We start from the raw sequence: 20,162 nt of genomic DNA, 5'->3' as shown, positions 1-20,162 counted from the left end.
GAGAGAGAAGAGGAAGAAATAGAGGAAGAAAGACATAGGAAACTCCAAAGTTTCAGTAAGGAATTTAATATTTTCTTTTAACATAATGAGTATTTTTAGATTAAATTAACGAAGTTTTAATTAAATGATTGCATGCTTAATTTTTTAAGAAAATTATTATATGTTAATGCATGTTTATATGAACGTATATAAACCGATTAATTGCATGTTCAACTGGAAGGATTAATTTGCATGTAATAAATGTCGATTGCACGATGATGAAATAATGAACATGATGCTATATTTTAAGCATGAGAATATGTATCGATATTGGCATGCATAGTTCATAAGATATTTCATTAGACTTTTTATCTCTAAAGAATTTTTATTTCTCCTACATCTGGTCTGAAAAGATGTGAGAGGATCACTTCCTGTGGATGATGCGATGCTCTCTGATGAGAGTGATGACGCGATATGATTGTAGGGGTCATTTTTAGCAAAGTACGGTCATGATTATAGTTTACATATAGGACCTCTGTATTGGTACGATCGTGGTCATACATCGCGTCATAGTTTGACAAGCCGTAAATGTGTTGTTGGTTTAACAAGCTACAAATTACTAATATAATATAAAATGAATTAGTTATTCCACATGGGTAGTCAAAAATCCGTATTGTCCTCAATAGATAGAAGTCGGAACGATTTCACGCGAAAAATAAAATAAAATAAAGAGCATGTCATAATTTGTTTGATTTTCTTTGCTTTATAGATGATAGATTTGATTGACATGATGGATTTAATTTTTTTAATAAAATAAATTATTTTCATAATTAATAAATGAATTCCTAACACAATTCTCGATGGTGAGTAATGATTGTACTTTATTTTAGTTTTTAATTACCTTTGAAATCTTAGTGATGTTATTTAAATACTTTTTTTTCTTATTGAGTATGTAGAACTCACTCCTTTCCATGCCCCTCTCTAGATGAGGAAGATAATGAGAAATTGATTGTTGATCTACCTCTTGAAGCTTTTGAGGATCCCATGAATTCGATTTGATGCTCAATCTCTCATATCGGTGGTAATCCATCTGGTATCTCATCTGGAAATACATCCTCGAATTCCTGCAAAACAAACAACAGAGCACTAGGCAAAGAGGGGTTAATGTTAGTTAAACTCAAATAAGCTTCCTTCTATCGAAGTACAACTAGACTTTTTTTCCTCACAATATGTTCTCCTCAACTCTCTCTCCCTCATAAATAAGCACTCTTTTTTTCTTTTTTCTCTCTTTCCTCGTTGGGTCTTCTCTTTTCTTTTGGGCCTTTTGCTCTCTTAACGGGCCTTTTTTTGCCTCTTTATTACTCAGTGGGCCTTCTATTTTTTTTACCCAATTTTTGGTCACTCATTAAGTCTTTTTTTTTGGGCCTCTTTTATTTCTTTTTCTTTTTGTTCTGTTATTCCTTCTATTGACTTTTTGGTTTTCAATTGGTCTTCGCATATCTCCTTAGGTGTCAACAAGATGATAGTGTGATTTTTTCCATTAAAGCTAAAGGCATAGCGGTTCTTTAAACCATCATGAGTAATTTGCTGATCATATTGACATGGTCACCCTAAAAAATGTGACTGGTATGCATAGGTACGACATCACAAAGAACTTGATCACGATATATTCATATGGTGAAAGTTATCATTATCTACTTATTTACTCGGATATCTCCACACTCATTCAGTCACTGTAGCCAGTATGGGTTGGGGTGCTTGGTACAAGCTAATCCCAACTTCTCAACGTGTTGCGTTGGCTACATTGACGCACCTACCTCTATTGATGATGATGTTACATAATTTTCCACCCACAAGACCCCGTGTATGGAATATGTTCTCTCTCTGATCACCTCCTCCTTTATTTGGATGTTTAGGGTTCTCCTTATAACCAGATACTCTCCTTGAGCCGCATACTCATTTTCTTCATCCTCATCCTTTAGGGATGATATTTTATTGCTTTCAGAGTTATTATCGATCACATCATTGTTTCTTAACAACATCACTCTCTGATTCGGGCATTGGGAATCAATGTGCCCGGATTCTAAACACTTGAAACATTTGATAGTGTTATGTTTTTTAGATGAGATAGGGTTTTACCTTTATAGTTGAGTGTGGTCGCCTTCTCCTTTTTTGCCTTAACTCCCTTCCTTTCCTCTGTCTTCGGCCATCTTGAGTTAAAGGTAAGTGTTATGGAATGTTCCCTTACTTTTACTCTTTAGTTGTCTCTCAATCTTCATGGCCATGTGGACCATGTCCTCCAACTCCATATAGTGCTATAATTCCACCATGTTGGCAATGTTTTTATTGAGACCTCCAAGAAATCTTGTTATTGTTGCTTCGGAATCTTCTTCTATATTGGCCATAATCATAATCATCTCTACCTCTTTGTGGTAGTCCTCAACGGGTATAGACCCTACACTAAGTACTATAACTTTTAATGCATATCTCTATATTAGTAAAAAGGTACAGACCTTTTTTGCATGATTGTTTTCATCTCTCTCTAGAAGGATATTGGTCGCCCTCCATTACGCCATCTAGTGAGGAGTAGTTGATCCCACCACACTAAGGTGTAGTCAATGAACTATATCACTGCTAGTTTGATTTTCTTTTCTTTATGGTAGTTATGACAATCAAAGACTAGTTCTACCTTCTTCTCACACTCCCAGTATGCTTCAGCATCATTCTTATCCTTAAAAGGTGGTATTCTTATCTTGATGGAGCTAATATTACTATTTTTCCTTTCTTCTCTCCTCTCCACCCTATCTTCCTCCTGATCATTACAAGACCCAGCCTTATTGTCATGGTGTTAAGTCCTAGGTCGTTTGGTTTTGGGTTCTCATGTCTTGCCTCACTTCAACCACTAATTAGATTATCTATCTTTTTTATTGAATCATGTTAATTCTGCTTGGATAGCCTCCAGAAAGAGTTTTATGTCAGTGGACCTTTGGTGCTCGCTTCACATTTTTAGAAAAGAGTTTCCTATAAAAGATGTTAATAATAACAAATAAAGATTCCTCACTAGTTCTCTTCATGTTTTACACATTTGGCTTTTATCTTCAGATATTTTCACACACTCTTTCCTTTTACCTTTCTATCTCTCACCCTCAATTTGAGTGACGGATAGATCCTCTTTAATTAAAATATTCTCAAGCATTGTTTTAAGATACCATAATGAGTCCTATAGAACAAACACCGCACCAATACTAGAAGTAAAAGTGTAACACACAGAGAAAGAGATAGTGTGTTATTAATTATGTTAAGCTCTAAAATGCAATTTAGATACTTAGATGTATCAAAAAACTAAAGCTTAAAAGAATAAAAGAAACTAAAAGTAGAAAAAATTGACGGTTTATAGAAGATGTAGGGATTTAGTATTTGCCCTAAGAAAAAATTCAAAAGATATTCCTACCAATCTATTCCCGATGTACGTTGCGTTCTATATAAAAAAATATAGTCTTTAATGAACTGTATAGGTGTAAATGCACGTGGTTGTAAAAAAAAATTGTAGAATAAAAGGGACTTTTGTCTTATGAAAAGGTGGTTCTTGCACCATTTTAAAGAAGGATGGATGAGTACCAAAAAGGTAAGTACTTTCCTTATGAAATTTCTTTCTTCTGTTTCTTTTTTTATTCTCTCTTTTTTCTTTTCTTTTTTTTTTCTTTTTTTTTTTCACAGGAAACAAAATTGCAAGAAAAATATATTTAAAAAATCGATACTCAATAACAATTTTATCAAGTCAAGAAAGTGTCAATTGACGTTATGTCTTACTTGGATCGATATATGAGATAATCTTTTTTTTAAATAGATGAACAAAAAAATAAATAAATAAATAAACAGTGCATTAAAAGTACAAAATAAAATATAGTAAGTTTATATAGAGCCAAAACTCTGATATCAAATAATGCAGAATCCAAGATCAATCAACATGATCAGAAACTCACACTATTTCATTCAAGACACCAAAAGAATTTGATCCTATGAAAACTCTCCCTACTTAACCTTCTATAAAAAATGATAGGAATTAAGATTACTGGAAAACGAAAAATTAAAAGAAGAATGAAAAAACACCACAAAGAATTACCTTAATAAATAGATCAACTCCTTACTCAACAAAAATGATGAAGACACCTCTTTTGAATAAAACTCATAATATTATTGATTTTAATCTTGAATGCTTATAATGAAGACTTGATAGTCTATTTATAGGGTAAAGTATGTGAATAAAAGGGTATTTAAAAATCTCTTAATTAAAATTGCAATTACATAAGAAATTAATTAAAATAAAAGTCTAAATCCCTAACTATGTGCAATTACATAGAAAATTAATTAAAATTAAATTTTAAATTCCTAAGTACGATAGATATGGTCTTCCTCCCCCTTTTCTTGGTCGATTACTTCTTTTTCTTACTCATTTCTATTATGTACTTGAAGAAAGTTGATAGAACTATTATGCCCTTAAGTTAATTGGTTGGGTAGCTTATTTTCTTAGACTTCTTTAGTGGATCCAAACTCGTCTTCCTTATTAATCTAAGTTTGGATGAAGAGTTGGAAAGCTTGTTGTAATCTTTGGATCTGATTCCTCGTTATGGGCCCACTTGGCATGATGATGTCTCTTCCAAGTGGCTTAGGGTGATCCATGCTCACATCAATTGCTTCTCATAACTATTATATTTAGACAAATTAAGTTTTATCATTTTATTAAAAAGGGAAGATTATTGGTATTAGTGCCCTAGTTTTGACAGACAATAAACACTTAATTGATGTTAATGTTGTTTTAGGATTAAGTTTAAGACGAACAAAGCAACCAATAGCTAAAGCAACTAAATATATTAAGAAATATTCGTGAGATAAATGGGAAGAAGAAAAAGACATGAAAATATAATCTTCAAAACCTCAAGGAAGAGATCAAAGAAAAAACTAACAAAATAGGTTTTTAGGTATAATTTCTAGAAGTTGTAAAATTATGTGGTTTTCATTGTAGCTCAAGAAGAAAGTTTTATCATATCACATATAATGTTTTAAAAGAAAATATTCTTTGTAAAAAAAATTTTACAAATTAAAAGTTTTATAAACAAAAACAGTGTTGACTCACATTGAGGATATACTCTAACATTACTTGAGTCACATTAATTTTTAACTTTAAAAATAAAAATATTTTTTACCGCTAGAAAAAAACAAAAAAAAAACATATTTTTTTACAACTGCCTCTCTCTGAAGACTTTTTCTTTCTATTTTACAAATATCTTTCATCTACTTTAAAAAGTAGTTTAAAGGGGAGATGTGAATAAGAAAGACAAAAGAGAAAAGAGAAAGTGTGTGAGTGAGTAAAAGAGAAGAAGAAGATTTCATGAAGAAGACCTGAAGATCATTATTTCAAAATCTTCTCTCCTTCTGCACCTCCTCCACCTTCGAGCTTCATGAAAAGTTTATATTTTTGAAAAATAAGCTTTGAGGTAATTTTCTAAATCTTCTTTGAATAATTCCTTCACGAAACGCGTATTCAATCTTTTTTGAACTTATGTTGAAAAAGAAATTTGAGAAATTCTTTTATTGAACTAAAATGAACTATTAGTGTATCTCAAATTTGTGCTTTTAGTATTTTACTCTTTTTATGTGATTGATTTTCAAAGAGTCTTCACTTGGGTTTGCGAAGAAGACTTTGTGCATGGTACCAATGAACAAAACCAGTGAAGATTATAAGTCTTGTGATAATTATACCAAAAATATAATAAATTAATACAAGCATTTAGAAGGATTCAGAGCTTAATAATGTGCTAGGTTGAGATAGATCTATCCATATACGGTGAGTTAAGTGTTTTAGGTAAGAAGAGTTGTGTCTTCAATGTCAGGTGACAGTAATTTCCTCGAATGTTAACAGAAAAGAGAAAGTAAAAGTGTCACCTTACTAGCATCTGATTAAGAGGTAATGCTACAATTAATTTAATAGAATATAAGTTCTGCAAGTCTTCCAAATATAATTATTTCCAAAACAAACATACATGCAGTAAAAAGCTTGCAAACTGATGCTAAGAACCCCAAAAGCCTACCATACAATCAGGCCATCGTATAGATCATTTTATGTATAAATAACACAAATGTAATACACACATCATACGTAATATGTATATTATATTATTCTCTATGATACACTAATACATATTTACTACAAGTACAAAATTATATTATTAATTAATGATTATTTTAGAAAAATAAATAAATAAAAAAATTGTTGAATGCAGTAGTAGCTTCCATGTTAAAGCTATTAAAAACAATTCAAGTATTTTCAGTTTTTCTCTATGATTTAGCATAGCAGCAAAGGGTGCAGGTAAAAAACCTGCTGCCAAAACGGCCACTAAAAGTTGATGTAAGCATCAAGAAACATACTAGTGATTTAAGGGAAAATAACTCATTCAGTTGGACCATTTATCATCAATGTTCCAAAAATAGATCCAAGCAGTTAAGGAAGGATGCCCCTCTGGAAAGAAATTACATTTATTCTTAAGTCACCCTATAGCCTCTACAAGATCTGCTGCCATACACTCTCTGGATGAAAAACCATCCACCAGCCATACAATAAAGATAAAAACAAACAGTGTGTACCAAACTCCAGACCAGTTCATGCATCGTCAAGAGCAAGGACTCCGGGGAGGGGTTTCCCCTCTAGAAGTTCTAAGCTGGCACCACCTCCTGTGGAGATGTGGCTCATCTTGTCGGCGAGACCAACCTTCTCTACTGCTGCAACAGAATCACCTCCTCCAATAATTGTTGTGACTCCCTTCCCACTCACCTCTGCCAGCTTCCTCGCAATTGCCTGCAAAAATAACAATGAAAATCCACCATTTGGTTCAATAATTCTGATTTGGATCTATTGCTGGCAAAATTGATTGCTCTCAGTAAGAAATAAGTAGGCCCTGAATGGGATAGAAATCTGTTAATAAAATAAAACCACAAAAACCTACCTCAGTTCCCACTGCAAATTTATCAAATTCGAAAACACCCATAGGTCCATTCCAGATGACGGTTTTCGTTGTGTCCAAAGCTTCATTGAACGTCTTGATGGAATCTGGTCCAATATCCAAACCCATCCAACCATCTGGGATTTCAGATGCTGGAACCACCTGAAAGAACATTCAACTGAACTTTCAACCCCTTTCACAGCGTAAATTATAAAAATTAAATGGTTCAAGCAACATCAATCCCTCTGTGAGTGATAGAAACAGGCCAACAGCAAATTATCCTCCATTGCACCATCATATAATTAACCCATAGTGGCTCTCCTCTAAACCAGAGATACAAACCTTGCTCTCGGCATCAGCAGCAAACTTGTTTGCAATAACCACATCAGTAGGAAGCAGAAGGGATACTCCTTTTGCCTTGGCCTTCTCAATAAGTGAAGTTGCAAGATCAAGCTTATCTTCCTCTACAAGGGATGAGCCAACTTTATAACCTTGAGCCTTGTAGAAAGTGAAGATCATCCCTCCACCAAGCAAGAGAACATTAACCTTTGCCAAGAGGGATTCAATCACTCCAATCTTTGTTGACACCTTTGAACCACCAACAATAGCAGCGAAAGGCTTCGCAGGGTTCGCCACAGCTCCAACAAGATAGTCAAGTTCCTATAATAATAAAACAAGAAATATTGAGAACTATGCTAAACAAATAAGAAAAATGAAGGAACAAATGACCCGTGTAGTGCAACTTTAGGATAAGAACAAACAGCAAAATACCTTTTGCATAAGAAAACCAGCAACAGAAGGCTTCAAAAACTTAGCCACTCCCTCAGTAGAAGCATGAGCTCTGTGAGCAGTGCCAAATGCGTCATTTACATAGAGATCTGCAAGTGAAGCAAGCTTCTTGGCAAACTCAGGGTCATTCTTCTCCTCCTCCTTATGGAACCTCACATTCTCAAGTAGGAGAACACCTCCATTGGGGATTTCTGCTACCATCTTCTCAACATCCTCACCAATACAGTCATTTGCCATCTTAACCTGTTAAAAGAAAGAGAATGGGGGGAGGAGAAGATGTAAATGAAGGCTTTATACGCGTAAAATCATGGCAGGGAGACTAAACAGGAGGGAACAAGACAAACCTCTACTCCAAGCAGTTCAGACAGCCTTGGCACCAGCGGCTTCAAGCTGTACTTTGGAGTAACACCCTTTGGACGGCCCTGAAAACCAGTTTAGATAAGATAAATTAGCAAACTTTAGCAAAGAGACCAGACCAGCACAAATTATATCCCACGTTAACAAAATAATGATATTAAAATCTTCACAGTGGCACATACATATGGAACAAAATGCCAAATCCAAATTGCCACAGCCCACCCTCAGCTAACCCATTGACTGTATAGTAGAGCATTTGCAAACGTATAGTAGTAATAGGCGAAGAGGTACCATAGACTAATAGAATGAAGAGCTTAAGCCTGCTTTACATGTTAAAGTTTATTTATCCCTTTACATGGACCTAATTAAGAATCAAACAAATTTCTACAAACCAAACAAAATGCCTCGAATAAAAATGATGTCCTAGCATAGTAACATATTACCCATACTTTCTATAAGCTTCCAAAATGTTTTTTTTTTTTAATTAAGTAAATAAAGATTTTTTTTTTTTTTTTGACAAATTCAAGGCGAAAATAATGGAGAACAGAACAAATACAGTTGCACAAACAACAAAACACTTTACAGCATCTAGAAAACGGAAAACTTGTCAATTGATAACCAACAAGTGGAAAAACCACGAAGTTCAAATAGCTGAAAACTGAAGCAAACGAAATTCAGCGTCACAAGTTGCAAGGAAGTGCAACAACTCAATAAAAATAACCGTTCAGTGCTAATCTAACTTAATCGGAAAAACGCAGTCAGCAACTACAAGGCTTAGAAAGAAATACTTAGTTCTAAAATTCTCATATCTACCAAGTCACAGAGTTCATTCAAGGAATTTTCTCATACACACCGCTATACACCATGAATAGATTGTCTGAGGAGAGAAATCATGATGGCTATGCACTAAAATGAAAGGAATCTCCTCAGTCAAACACAATTGAATAAAAATACTAAGCAATTTAATCAACCAGACGGAAATTGATGTTTGCATGGTATTTATCTTTGATATTCGCGTCCTTGATGAATATAATTACAATTAATCGAAACTCATTTACATAAACTCCGAGATCCGACGAAAGATTGCAATTTCCCAGAATGATGAAGTGAAAACAGGCTTTAACGGGAATTAAAAAAAAACTGATCGAATTTAGATAGATCTGAACGGAGCTAGCCATAAGAGGATGAAAAGAAAATCGCATTTCTCAACCAAAAAAAAAAAAAGAAGGAAATGAAAGGGACAATTAACATGAATCTTCGAAGTGATTTAAACCAGAAATCACCCGAAAATGGAAGAAGCAAGAGAGGAGGGGAATCAGGGACAATAACATACCAAATGAGTAGAAAGAATAACTCTAGCTCCACGCTCCATCAAGTACTTGATGGTAGGGACTGCAGCTCGTATTCTAGTGTCATCTGTGATGTTGAAGTTATCATCCAAAGGAACGTTAAGATCCACCCTCACAAAAACTCTCTTTCCTTTCAGATCGGCCTCCGTCAAATCACCTACACTCTTCTTTCTCATCGCCATTGCAATCAAATAACTGCACCAACAAGCACTCTGCAAATAAAAAAGGCAGGCAGTTAGATAGATCGAAACAAACAGAGGTAAACAATCAGTGATTATTTGTGAAGAAACTTACGATGATAGGGATAGGGAGAGGAGAGACGCAGGAGAGGGCGATGAGTTCAATGGAAGAGTAATGAGGAAGGTTCGAGAATTTATAGGGAGAGAAGAAGACAGAATGATGCGTATTCCGATTTGTGTTATTACGGTTTTGCCACTCTGGAACCCTGACCTACTTTTTCTTGAGAGGCATGAATCACGATGGCCTGGCCTGGGCTCGTGAGTCTGTGGTCTGATTCAAACAACAGGCACATCAGCTGGTTTTGATTGTAATAATTATTTTTTTTAATTTTTTATTGAAATATTTAATATTTTACAGATATTAAAAAAAAATCTATTCAACTCATATTATTTAAATTTTAATAAATTTAAAGCAGACATATAATTTGAATTATTTTATTATTATAACTACACTAAAATTATTAATACTTTCTTTTTTCATAAAAAATTAATACTAATATTTTAATTTTCTACTATTAATATTTTTTTCTCTTAATAATACTTTGATCTTATTATTTTCTTGCTATTCATTTTAATTTCTTAATAATTATTTTGTTTTATTTTTATTAGTATCAGCTGTACTGCTTGTATCAATTAGTATAATTAGTTTTCACCAATTTATTTAATTTTAACTAATTTAATTAGTTTTCCACTTAGTACAAAATTTAAACCACATTATACTCAGTAGTAGAGTGGTAAAATACCTATTATTACTAGTGTTTTCTTTGTACAAATATATAATATTATTGTCAAATAGAATAAAATAAAGAGAATTAGTGAAAATTTTGAAATATTTAGAATTAATTTTTATAAGTGAGATAGATAGAAATACAATTATTTTAGCTTATAGAATGGTAAAAAATACATTTTTATCTTTGTTTTTAGTTAAAATTAATTACAAGAATGTTCTATTTGTTACAATAATAAATTATATGACATACTAATTACTCCAACTAAAAGTACAAAGATATAATATAGCGGATGATAATAATATTTTCTTTTCAATAATTTATAATTTAATACATTATGGTTTGAAGTCTTTAGATTCAGTATCTATGATTTAAATTTTTTGATAATTTTGCAAAATTATAATTTATAATTTAATACGAATTGGATTACAATTAAAAATGCAAACTTTTTAAATTAAAACTAAAACTTATCTAATTAGATTATTCTTTTCACTTTTAAAATATCTTTTAATTTAAAATTAACATAAATAATATTTTAAAAAATATTAAAAGATATTATTCTGTTATTAACTTTCTATCAATTTGTACCATATATTTATAATTGAATAAAATATATGCACCTTATGAAGGGAGGATAATGCACGGCATAGAGGAGTTATATTAATCCGATTATGGATCCTATTGATGAAAACTTAGTTCATGCTAGAATTATGGATCATGACATTTTTCTTTTTGGGTATTCTAGTATCTACAATACCCTAAAAGCTCAAAAGAAAAAAGCTTTTAATGTTAAACTCATTTAGTATGGTGAATCGATGCATCTGCCATGACTATGAATTGAAGGGTAAAGCAATAGTTAATCCATATAATCTCTTCAATGATCATCAATGACAAATGGGAAGGCAAGGCTTAATAAAGGATTGGTGAAATCTAATTGTTTTAACTTTAAATCATTCTCCTTTATTATTAAGGCAAAACAGGAAAATTTATGCAAAAAAGAGACTTATCAGATTTGAATAAGCTTGACTTAGAGATAGTACATGTACTAAGTAGTAAAAAGTGTGTGGGGAATGAATGTCAAATGCTGAAGAACTTTTAAATATTTTCAGAAAATAAAAAATGTGAAAAGAGCAATCACGAAGTGGAACAAGCAACATTTTAGAAACACCCAGCAAAATATAAAGTGATTATAAAAGAAGCTGGTTGAATTGTAGGAGGAGCCTATAAAAACCAATCTAATAAAAAAATAATTTATCCAAAATTCTATGGAGACAAAAAGTTTATAAAGATACTGGTGGACTAAAGAGGCTTTAACACCAAATTTTTCGATGTAACTATAGTGGCTAATAGAAGAAGGAATACTATTCATGCAACTAAAGACGAAGAGGGAACCTTGCATATTGAACCAAAAGGAATTGCATAACAATCTATGAATTTTTACTCAAATCTCTTCAAAAGTGGAAATCCTATCTTCCCATGAGATATATACAATTTATTCTAACACATAATAATTTATGAAGAAAATTACAATCTTGCTAGTATTCCTCCATAAAAGGAGATTTATAATAGTACCAAAAACTTAGATGTCCATAAGTCACCTAAACTAGACAGAACACTATAGTTATTAAGAAGGAAGTCATAGAAGTAGCTTGTACCTTCTTCAGGTCGATTATTCTCTTAGAACAATTTAATCAAACAAATATTTTCCTTTTGGCTAAACCTGAAGGGTGTAAACTTATTATGCATTATAGATATGTTTTGTAACGGCCCCGGAAAATATTAAAATGAAATGAGTATTTAAATCATATCGAATGCGGAAGCGAGATCAAAATTTCAATTAACATCCCTTACACGAAAAACCAAACAAACGTACTTAAAATATAAAAGGTTAAACTAACTAAGAAAGAAAACTCGAAAATAAACTATGCGTATGACTACAGAGTCTCTAGGCATCCCCTTCGTCGTCCTCCTGCGGAACGGGCTCGGGAACCATGTCTTCCTGATCTGAAATGGTTAATTAAGGAGTGAGCTACACTAGCCCAGTAAGAACATCACGATATCTCACCGTCACGGAGATAAAGGTGGGTAGAAAACCACAAAAAGACCAATGGAGCATAATTTACAACAAAACCTTTTATCAATAATAAAACTTTTACCATCCACTTACCTTGGTGGAATTTATGAAAACAATATGAGAAAACAATAACATTATCATAATCATTGAATAATCTAAGCTGTAAAGCATAACACTTATCACACCCCTTGTAATACAATCATTGTACAACATATCTTTTTTCTCATTTACCAGCCTACTAGTATCCATGGGGGTCCATAGGGGTTCCGCTACCCGTTAACCTTTAACATTCATAATCAGTTTCCAGGGCCGTCCCCATACCCCGTCCGGTATGGGCGCCAAAACCATGAACCTCAATACCCCGTCCGGTATGAGGGTGAAACGGGCCGTCCCCATACCCCGTCCGGTATGGGCGCCAAAACCATAAACCTCAATACCCCGTCCGGTATGAGGGTGAAACGGGCCGTCCCCATACCCCGTCCGGTATGGGCGCCAAAACCATAAGATCTCCATACCCCGTCCGGCATGTGAGACCACGATCCCGGTAGGGTTCCCTACGGACCCGGTCCGTCCACCATCTCCCAGGATATCTAGTCAGGCTGACCCCCATAATACAATTATCAGTCTATACAATCTTTCATTTTCCTTTTCCTCAATCAACATCATCAATTCACATTTAAACAAGCAAATCGTAATTCATATCAACAGACAACATACAATATCAGTTTTTTTCAGTCATTCAACCCATAATTAGTAAAAACGTAGTATATGCACACAAATCTGTAAAATGAACACATCAAACCCCATAATGCATTTAAAGCTGTAAAACAGTGTAAAACAGGCCAAATAACAGTAAATCATCAATCACACTAGACTCGGGCTCCATTAGCAACCTTAAGCAATTTCACACATGTGTTAATTCAAGAAATACCGTTTTATCATTTTGAACTTTAATACCGTGATAGGAAATAGGGTGAGGGGTCCTTACTTGTTTTCGAGATCCGAATACGATTCACAGTGCGCCTGCAGGCTGTCCCTAATTTTCCCTGAATTTTTCTCGGGGAACTGAAACACACTAACAGTACCTGCACGTGTTCCAAAAAAATTCCAAATTAAGCCCAGGGCCTCTTTCGGCCCAAATCGCAACTCCGGCACGGCGGCTCCGCCGTGCTCCGGCGACGGCGCCGCCGCTGGCGGCGGCGAGTCACCTCGGGTTGACTGTTTTTCGGCCGTTTCCGGCCGAATTCGGCCACACTCGCATTGGTCCTTGTCAGAAAACAACCCTAGGGCCCTCGGGGGGCCAAAAAATCACGGAAAAACGGAGCTTACCGGTGGCGGCGCTCTCGGGTGCAGCGGCTCTCCGGCGAGGTTCGTGTTTTGGTGATTCGGCTCCGATCAACCTGTAGAGAAAAGAAAGGTGATCACGGTGATATAAAAATTGCATCGAACGGAGGCCGGGAAGGGCCTCGTCGGAGGCAAAAACCGAGAGGGGGCGCGGCGGCGCCGCTGGGCTTCGGCCGCGTATTCCGGCCGTTTGGCCGGGATTTCGGCTTCGATTTGGCCATAGGAGGAATCAGTGGGGAAAAACGAGTCGGGGGTATGAAATTTACCTCGATCGGCGGTCGGAAATTTCCCCGGTGCGGCGGCGGGTGGCGGCGGTCGGCCTCTGGTTCGTCTTCTCCGGCGAGCGGCTGGCGGCTAGGGTTTGTGGTCTGGTGTGGGGGTTCTATTTATAACCCCTTGCCTTTTGATCACAGCCGTTCATTTTGTTTTAATCTGGGCCGTTCGTTTTTGATTGAATCTGGGACGTCCGTGCGATTGAATCTGGGCCGTCCGATCGCGTGATTGATCTGGGCCGTCGGATCGCACCCACGCGGATCGCCAACGTGGCTCCTTTCGGAGTGACGCGATCTTGCCACGTGGCAGGCCCTGGTTGGCCGGGACTGCTGACGTGGCTGCTGACGCGGCTGCTGACGTGGCCCCCCCTTTTTTTTTTTTTTTTTTTTTTTTTTTTTTTTTTCCTCCTCCTTTCCGGGTGCTACAACTCTCCCCCCCATAAAGAAATTTGGTCCCCAAATTTGCCTCATTACTCTTGATCAAACAGATGAGGATATTGGGCCCTAAATTCTGATTCCAGCTCCCAAGTCGCCTCCCTAGGTGTGTGGTTCTGCCACAAGACTTTTACAAATGATATTTCCCGGTTACGGAGTATTCTGCTTTCTCGGTCTGTGATACTGACCGGTACTTCTTCATAAGACAAGTCCTCTCGGAGTGAAAGCGGTTCATGAGCCACGACATGAGAAGGGTCCGGATTGTACTTGCGCAGCATGGATACATGAAACACATTGTGGACCCGGGAGAGCTCAGGGGGCAGTGCAAGTCTGTAGGCAGTGGTACCAATCTTATCTAAGATTTCAAAGGGTCCAATGTATCTGGGGTTTAATTTTCCCCTTCTGCCGAACCTACTAATTCCCTTGAAGGGGGTGACTTTAAGAAACACACGGTCACCTTTCTCAAAGGCCAGGTCTCTCCTCCGGGTATCAGCATAGCTCTTTTGCCTACTCTGAGCTGTCTGGATGTTCTTCTTGATCTTAACTATCTTGGACGTGGTTTCTTCTACCAAATCCGGGCCAAACAATCTTCTATCACCCACTTCCTCCCAACAAATCGGTGACCTGCACGGACGCCCGTATAGCGCCTCGTATGGGGCCATGCCGATGCTTGCTTGGTAACTGTTGTTGTAGGCAAACTCTATCAGGGGTAGGTGGTCGTCCCAATGGCCTCCGGAGTCAAGGACACAAGCTCGGAGCATATCCTCCAGCGTACGGATTGTCCTCTCTGATTGTCCATCGGTTTGGGGGTGGAAGGCAGTACTAAGGGACAGCTTTGTTCCCATAGCTTGCTGGAAACTATTCCAGAACCGAGAAGTGAATCTGGGATCCCTGTCGGACACCACTGTTACCGGGACCCCATGCAGTCTGACTATTTCCCGGACATACATTCTTGCCAACTTGTCCAACGAATCAGTCATTCTGATGGCCAGGAAGTGGGAAGACTTAGTGAGTCGATCAACAATTACCCATATGGCATCGTGTCCCGATCGTGCCTTGGGTAGTCCCGATACGAAGTCCATGGTGATGTGTTCCCACTTCCATTCTGGAATCAGTAAAGGCTGAAGCAACCCCCCTGGGCGTTGATGTTCTGCTTTGACCTGCTGACATACCAAGCACTTAGATACAAAGTCGGCTATATCTCTCTTCATCCCATTCCACCAGAATCGGGGTCGCATAGTTTGGTACATTTTTGTACTTCCTGGATGCATGGCGAACCTTGAACTATGGGACTCTGTCATGATGTCTCTTTTAATTCATTGTCGTCTGGGACACACATTCTGTCCTTGAAACGAATCAATCCGTCGGCGGAGATCTGAAAGTCTGAGTTCACTCCTTGTTCTGCATCCTTCTTGCGGTTTACTAGGGCGGGGTCGACTGACTGGGCTTCCTTTATTCTTTGGATTAACTCGGGTTGGACTGCTAGGTGGCTCAAACATGTGGCCCTCTTCAGATCTTGCAGTCGAACCTGCTGCGTAGCCCCAATGGACCTGCATTCCGAAACCATCAGATGGGCTAGGGTGCCTGCACTCTTCCTACTGAGGGCATCGGCTACTACGTTGCCCTTACCTGGATGGTATAGGATGTCACAATCATAGTCCTTGAGGAGTTCCATCCACCTTCTCTGACGCATGTTGAGATCCTTCTGAGTGAAGATGTGCTTCAAGCTCTTATGATCGGTGTAGATCTGAAAGGTCTCTCCATACAAATAATGGCGCCATATTTTCAAGGCGTGTATGATTGCGGCAAGCTCCAAGTCATGGGTAGGATAGTTCTTCTCATGATTCTTTAGCTGTCTAGACCCATATGCTATAACCTTTCCATGCTGCATCAGGACACAACCCAGGCCCAGATAGGAGGCATCACTATAGACTGTATACCCTCCTGATCCGCTCGGTAGAGCCAGCACGGGTGCAGTAGTCAGTCGCTTCTTCAATTCTGAAAAACTCCTTTCGCAGTTCTCATTCCAATCAAACTTTGCATTCTTCTTGGTGAGTCGGGTTAGAGGGGCCGCTAGACTGGAGAACCCTTCGACAAACCGGCGGTAATAACCCGCCATCCCTAGGAAACTGCGAATTTCCTTAACTGTTGTCAGCCTTTTCCAACCAAGTACCGCTTCAACCTTTTCGGGGTTCACCGACACCCCTTCCTTCGATATAACATGTCCTAGGAAGGCGGTTTGCTCGAGCCAAAATCCACATTTGCTCAACTTTGCATACAACTTCTTTTCCCTGAGTACCTGGAGGACTTGGGCAAGATGATGAGCATGTTCTTCTCTACTTTTTGAGTAGACTAAGATATCATCGATGAACACGATGACAAATTTATCCAGAAACTCTCTGAAGATTCTGTTCATTAGATCCATAAAGATGGCCGGGGCGTTGGTTAGCCCAAACGGCATAACTAGGAACTCATAGTGTCCGTACCTGGTTCGGAATGCCGTCTTGGGGATGTCTTCTGCTCTCACTTTTACCTGATGGTAACCTGACCGTAGATCTATTTTAGAAAAGACCTGTGCACCCTGCAACTGATCGAAAAGGTCATCAATCCGGGGGAGAGGATACTTGTTTTTAATTGTTACCTTGTTTATCCTTCTATAATCAATACACAGCCTCAACGTCCCATCTCCTTTCCTTGCAAAAGTAACCCCGGCACCCCATGGGGAAATGCTGTGTCTAATGAAGCCACTGTTTTGTAGCTCAGTGATTTGTTTCCTTAGCTCTTCCATCTCGATGCGGCTCATTCGGTAAGGAGCTACCGAGATGGGTTGGGTTCCTGGCTGTAAGTCTATGGTGAACTCGACCTCTCTGTCCCCTGGTAGACCGGGCAGTTCATCCGGAAATACGTCTGGAAAGTCTCGGACTACTGGAATCTCTTGGATACAAACTTCCTTCTTGGGTTTACCATGTACCACGTCCGGGTCTGCATCGGCATCCTTCTGGGTAAGGTTGTAAACTCTGCCCTGGATTGGAGGCCTCCCTTGATTCTGGTTCCTAGGACACTCCCTCGCATAGTGCTGGGCACTGCCGCATATGCGACAGGTGTTGTTGAGGCGGTAGCAGGGTCGGTCCCCATGATCCCTGCCGCAGTACTGGCAGATCTTCCCACGAGCTGCCCCCATAGCCTGAGGAGGGCCCTGAGCGGCAGGCCTGGGTCTCTTGCTGGGTTGGACAGGCATGGTAGGCGCTGGCCTGCGGAGCGGGGCTGAAGGTCGGGAACTTCCCGCTAGCTGAGGGCGGGTGTCGAAGCTCCTTTCTATGATCTGCGCCTTTGCTAGGACTGCCGAATATGTCTCGAGCTCCATCACCAACAAGTGCTGTCTGATCGCCGGGCGGAGACCCCACTGGAATTTCCTGGCCTTTCGGCCCTCATCCAACAATGTCTCCGGGGCATGTCGGCCCAGCTCCAGGAACTTGCGGGCATATTCCGACACTGTCATATTACCCTGGACCAACTGAGCAAATTCCATTTCCTTTAAATGTTGGATGTGTTTAGGGAGATACTCCGCATGGAAAGCCGCTAGGAACTGCTCCCAAGTAACTGGTACAGGCAGGGTGGCCCGCTTGAGCTCCCACCAGCGTACTGCTTCCCCTACCAGCATGTAGGAGGCAATGGCAGCCCTCTGCTCAGGAATTACTCCCAAGGTCTCAAAGGCTCTCTCAGTCTCCGCCAGCCAGTATTGGGCCTCTTCGAAAGAGGATCCCCCTGAAAAAGTAGAAGGGTTCAGTCTCCTGTACCTCTCTATGAAGCCGGGGTCGATCAAGGAGGGAGCGGGGTCCCGAGGTAAAGGAACTGGGGCCGGCTGAGGGTGAACTGGGGGACCCTGTGGTGGCGCCTACTGATGGGGTGGGGGCACTGGAATATGCTGTGGCGGTACCTGTTGGTACTGTGGCTGTGGTACCGGGTCGTACCGCGGCTGTGGTGCCGGGTGGTACTGTGGAGGAACAGGCTCCTGCCGGGGTGGCTCGGGATCAGCCTGCTGTAACGGGGGCTCAACCTGCGCTAGCGGAGGAGGTCCGGGTAACTCCCTTCTCTCCTCTTGTCTTCGCTGGGCAGCTACGAGAGCTTCCACCATCTCATATAATCTGTCCAAATCCTCCCGAAGTGAATTATCTTGTGCCGCTCGGTTTAGTGGGGGCCTTCCTCTCCTCATTTCTGTGTACCTGCATTTACAAGGAATGGTTGAGTAACGACCCATCGGTGAGTATTTTTTTTTTTTTTTTGAAGGACTATAGTGTAAGGGATGGGTCCGAGGAAACGCGGCTCTGATACCAACTGTAACGGCCCCGGAAAATATTAAAATGAAATGAGTATTTAAATCATATCGAATGCGGAAGCGAGATCAAAATTTCAATTAACATCCCTTACACGAAAAACCAAACAAACGTACTTAAAATATAAAAGGTTAAACTAACTAAGAAAGAAAACTCGAAAATAAACTATGCGTATGACTACAGAGTCTCTAGGCATCCCCTTCGTCGTCCTCCTGCGGAACGGGCTCGGGAACCATGTCTTCCTGATCTGAAATGGTTAATTAAGGAGTGAGCTACACTAGCCCAGTAAGAACATCACGATATCTCACCGTCACGGAGATAAAGGTGGGTAGAAAACCACAAAAAGACCAATGGAGCATAATTTACAACAAAACCTTTTATCAATAATAAAACTTTTACCATCCACTTACCTTGGTGGAATTTATGAAAACAATATGAGAAAACAATAACATTATCATAATCATTGAATAATCTAAGCTGTAAAGCATAACACTTATCACACCCCTTGTAATACAATCATTGTACAACATATCTTTTTTCTCATTTACCAGCCTACTAGTATCCATGGGGGTCCATAGGGGTTCCGCTACCCGTTAACCTTTAACATTCATAATCAGTTTCCAGGGCCGTCCCCATACCCCGTCCGGTATGGGCGCCAAAACCATGAACCTCAATACCCCGTCCGGTATGAGGGTGAAACGGGCCGTCCCCATACCCCGTCCGGTATGGGCGCCAAAACCATAAACCTCAATACCCCGTCCGGTATGAGGGTGAAACGGGCCGTCCCCATACCCCGTCCGGTATGGGCGCCAAAACCATAAGATCTCCATACCCCGTCCGGCATGTGAGACCACGATCCCGGTAGGGTTCCCTACGGACCCGGTCCGTCCACCATCTCCCAGGATATCTAGTCAGGCTGACCCCCATAATACAATTATCAGTCTATACAATCTTTCATTTTCCTTTTCCTCAATCAACATCATCAATTCACATTTAAACAAGCAAATCGTAATTCATATCAACAGACAACATACAATATCAGTTTTTTTCAGTCATTCAACCCATAATTAGTAAAAACGTAGTATATGCACACAAATCTGTAAAATGAACACATCAAACCCCATAATGCATTTAAAGCTGTAAAACAGTGTAAAACAGGCCAAATAACAGTAAATCATCAATCACACTAGACTCGGGCTCCATTAGCAACCTTAAGCAATTTCACACATGCGTTAATTCAAGAAATACCGTTTTATCATTTTGA

General features: G+C 38.9%; 1 protein-coding gene across 1 annotated transcript; it reads right to left on the bottom strand.

Moving 5' to 3' along the window:
* Positions 1 to 6,411: 6,411 nt before the first annotated feature.
* Positions 6,412 to 9,922, bottom strand: LOC110821331 (phosphoglycerate kinase, cytosolic). The gene is made up of 7 exons (XM_022051128.2): positions 9,767 to 9,922; positions 9,457 to 9,684; positions 8,111 to 8,188; positions 7,749 to 8,009; positions 7,320 to 7,637; positions 6,981 to 7,139; positions 6,412 to 6,832 (listed from the first exon to the last, which is right to left on the bottom strand). Exons 2-7 carry the CDS (start codon positions 9,652 to 9,654, stop codon positions 6,638 to 6,640), a joined length of 1,209 nt encoding a protein of 402 aa, XP_021906820.1. The 5' UTR covers positions 9,655 to 9,684; positions 9,767 to 9,922; the 3' UTR covers positions 6,412 to 6,637.
* Positions 9,923 to 20,162: the final 10,240 nt, after the last annotated feature.

Source organism: Carica papaya, chromosome 2, assembly GCF_054855325.1.
Source record: "Carica papaya isolate Zhongbai chromosome 2, ASM5485532v1, whole genome shotgun sequence".
NCBI lineage: Eukaryota > Viridiplantae > Streptophyta > Magnoliopsida > Brassicales > Caricaceae > Carica > Carica papaya.
Note: the sequence above shows the minus strand (reverse complement) of the source record. Positions and strands in the feature narration are given on the sequence as shown.

Bases quoted from the DNA above. Each gene is read 5' to 3' on its own strand.
- LOC110821331 (XM_022051128.2), bottom strand. From the start codon at position 9,654: ATGGCGATGAGAAAGAAGAGTGTAGGTGATTTGACGGAGGCCGATCTG. The intron at 7,140-7,319 runs GTTTGTATCTCT...ATGTTCTTTCAG, and splicing joins CTGCTGATGCCGAGAGCAAG to GTGGTTCCAGCATCTGAAAT. The intron at 6,833-6,980 runs GTAGGTTTTTGT...TTATTTTTGCAG, and splicing joins AATTTGCAGTGGGAACTGAG to GCAATTGCGAGGAAGCTGGC.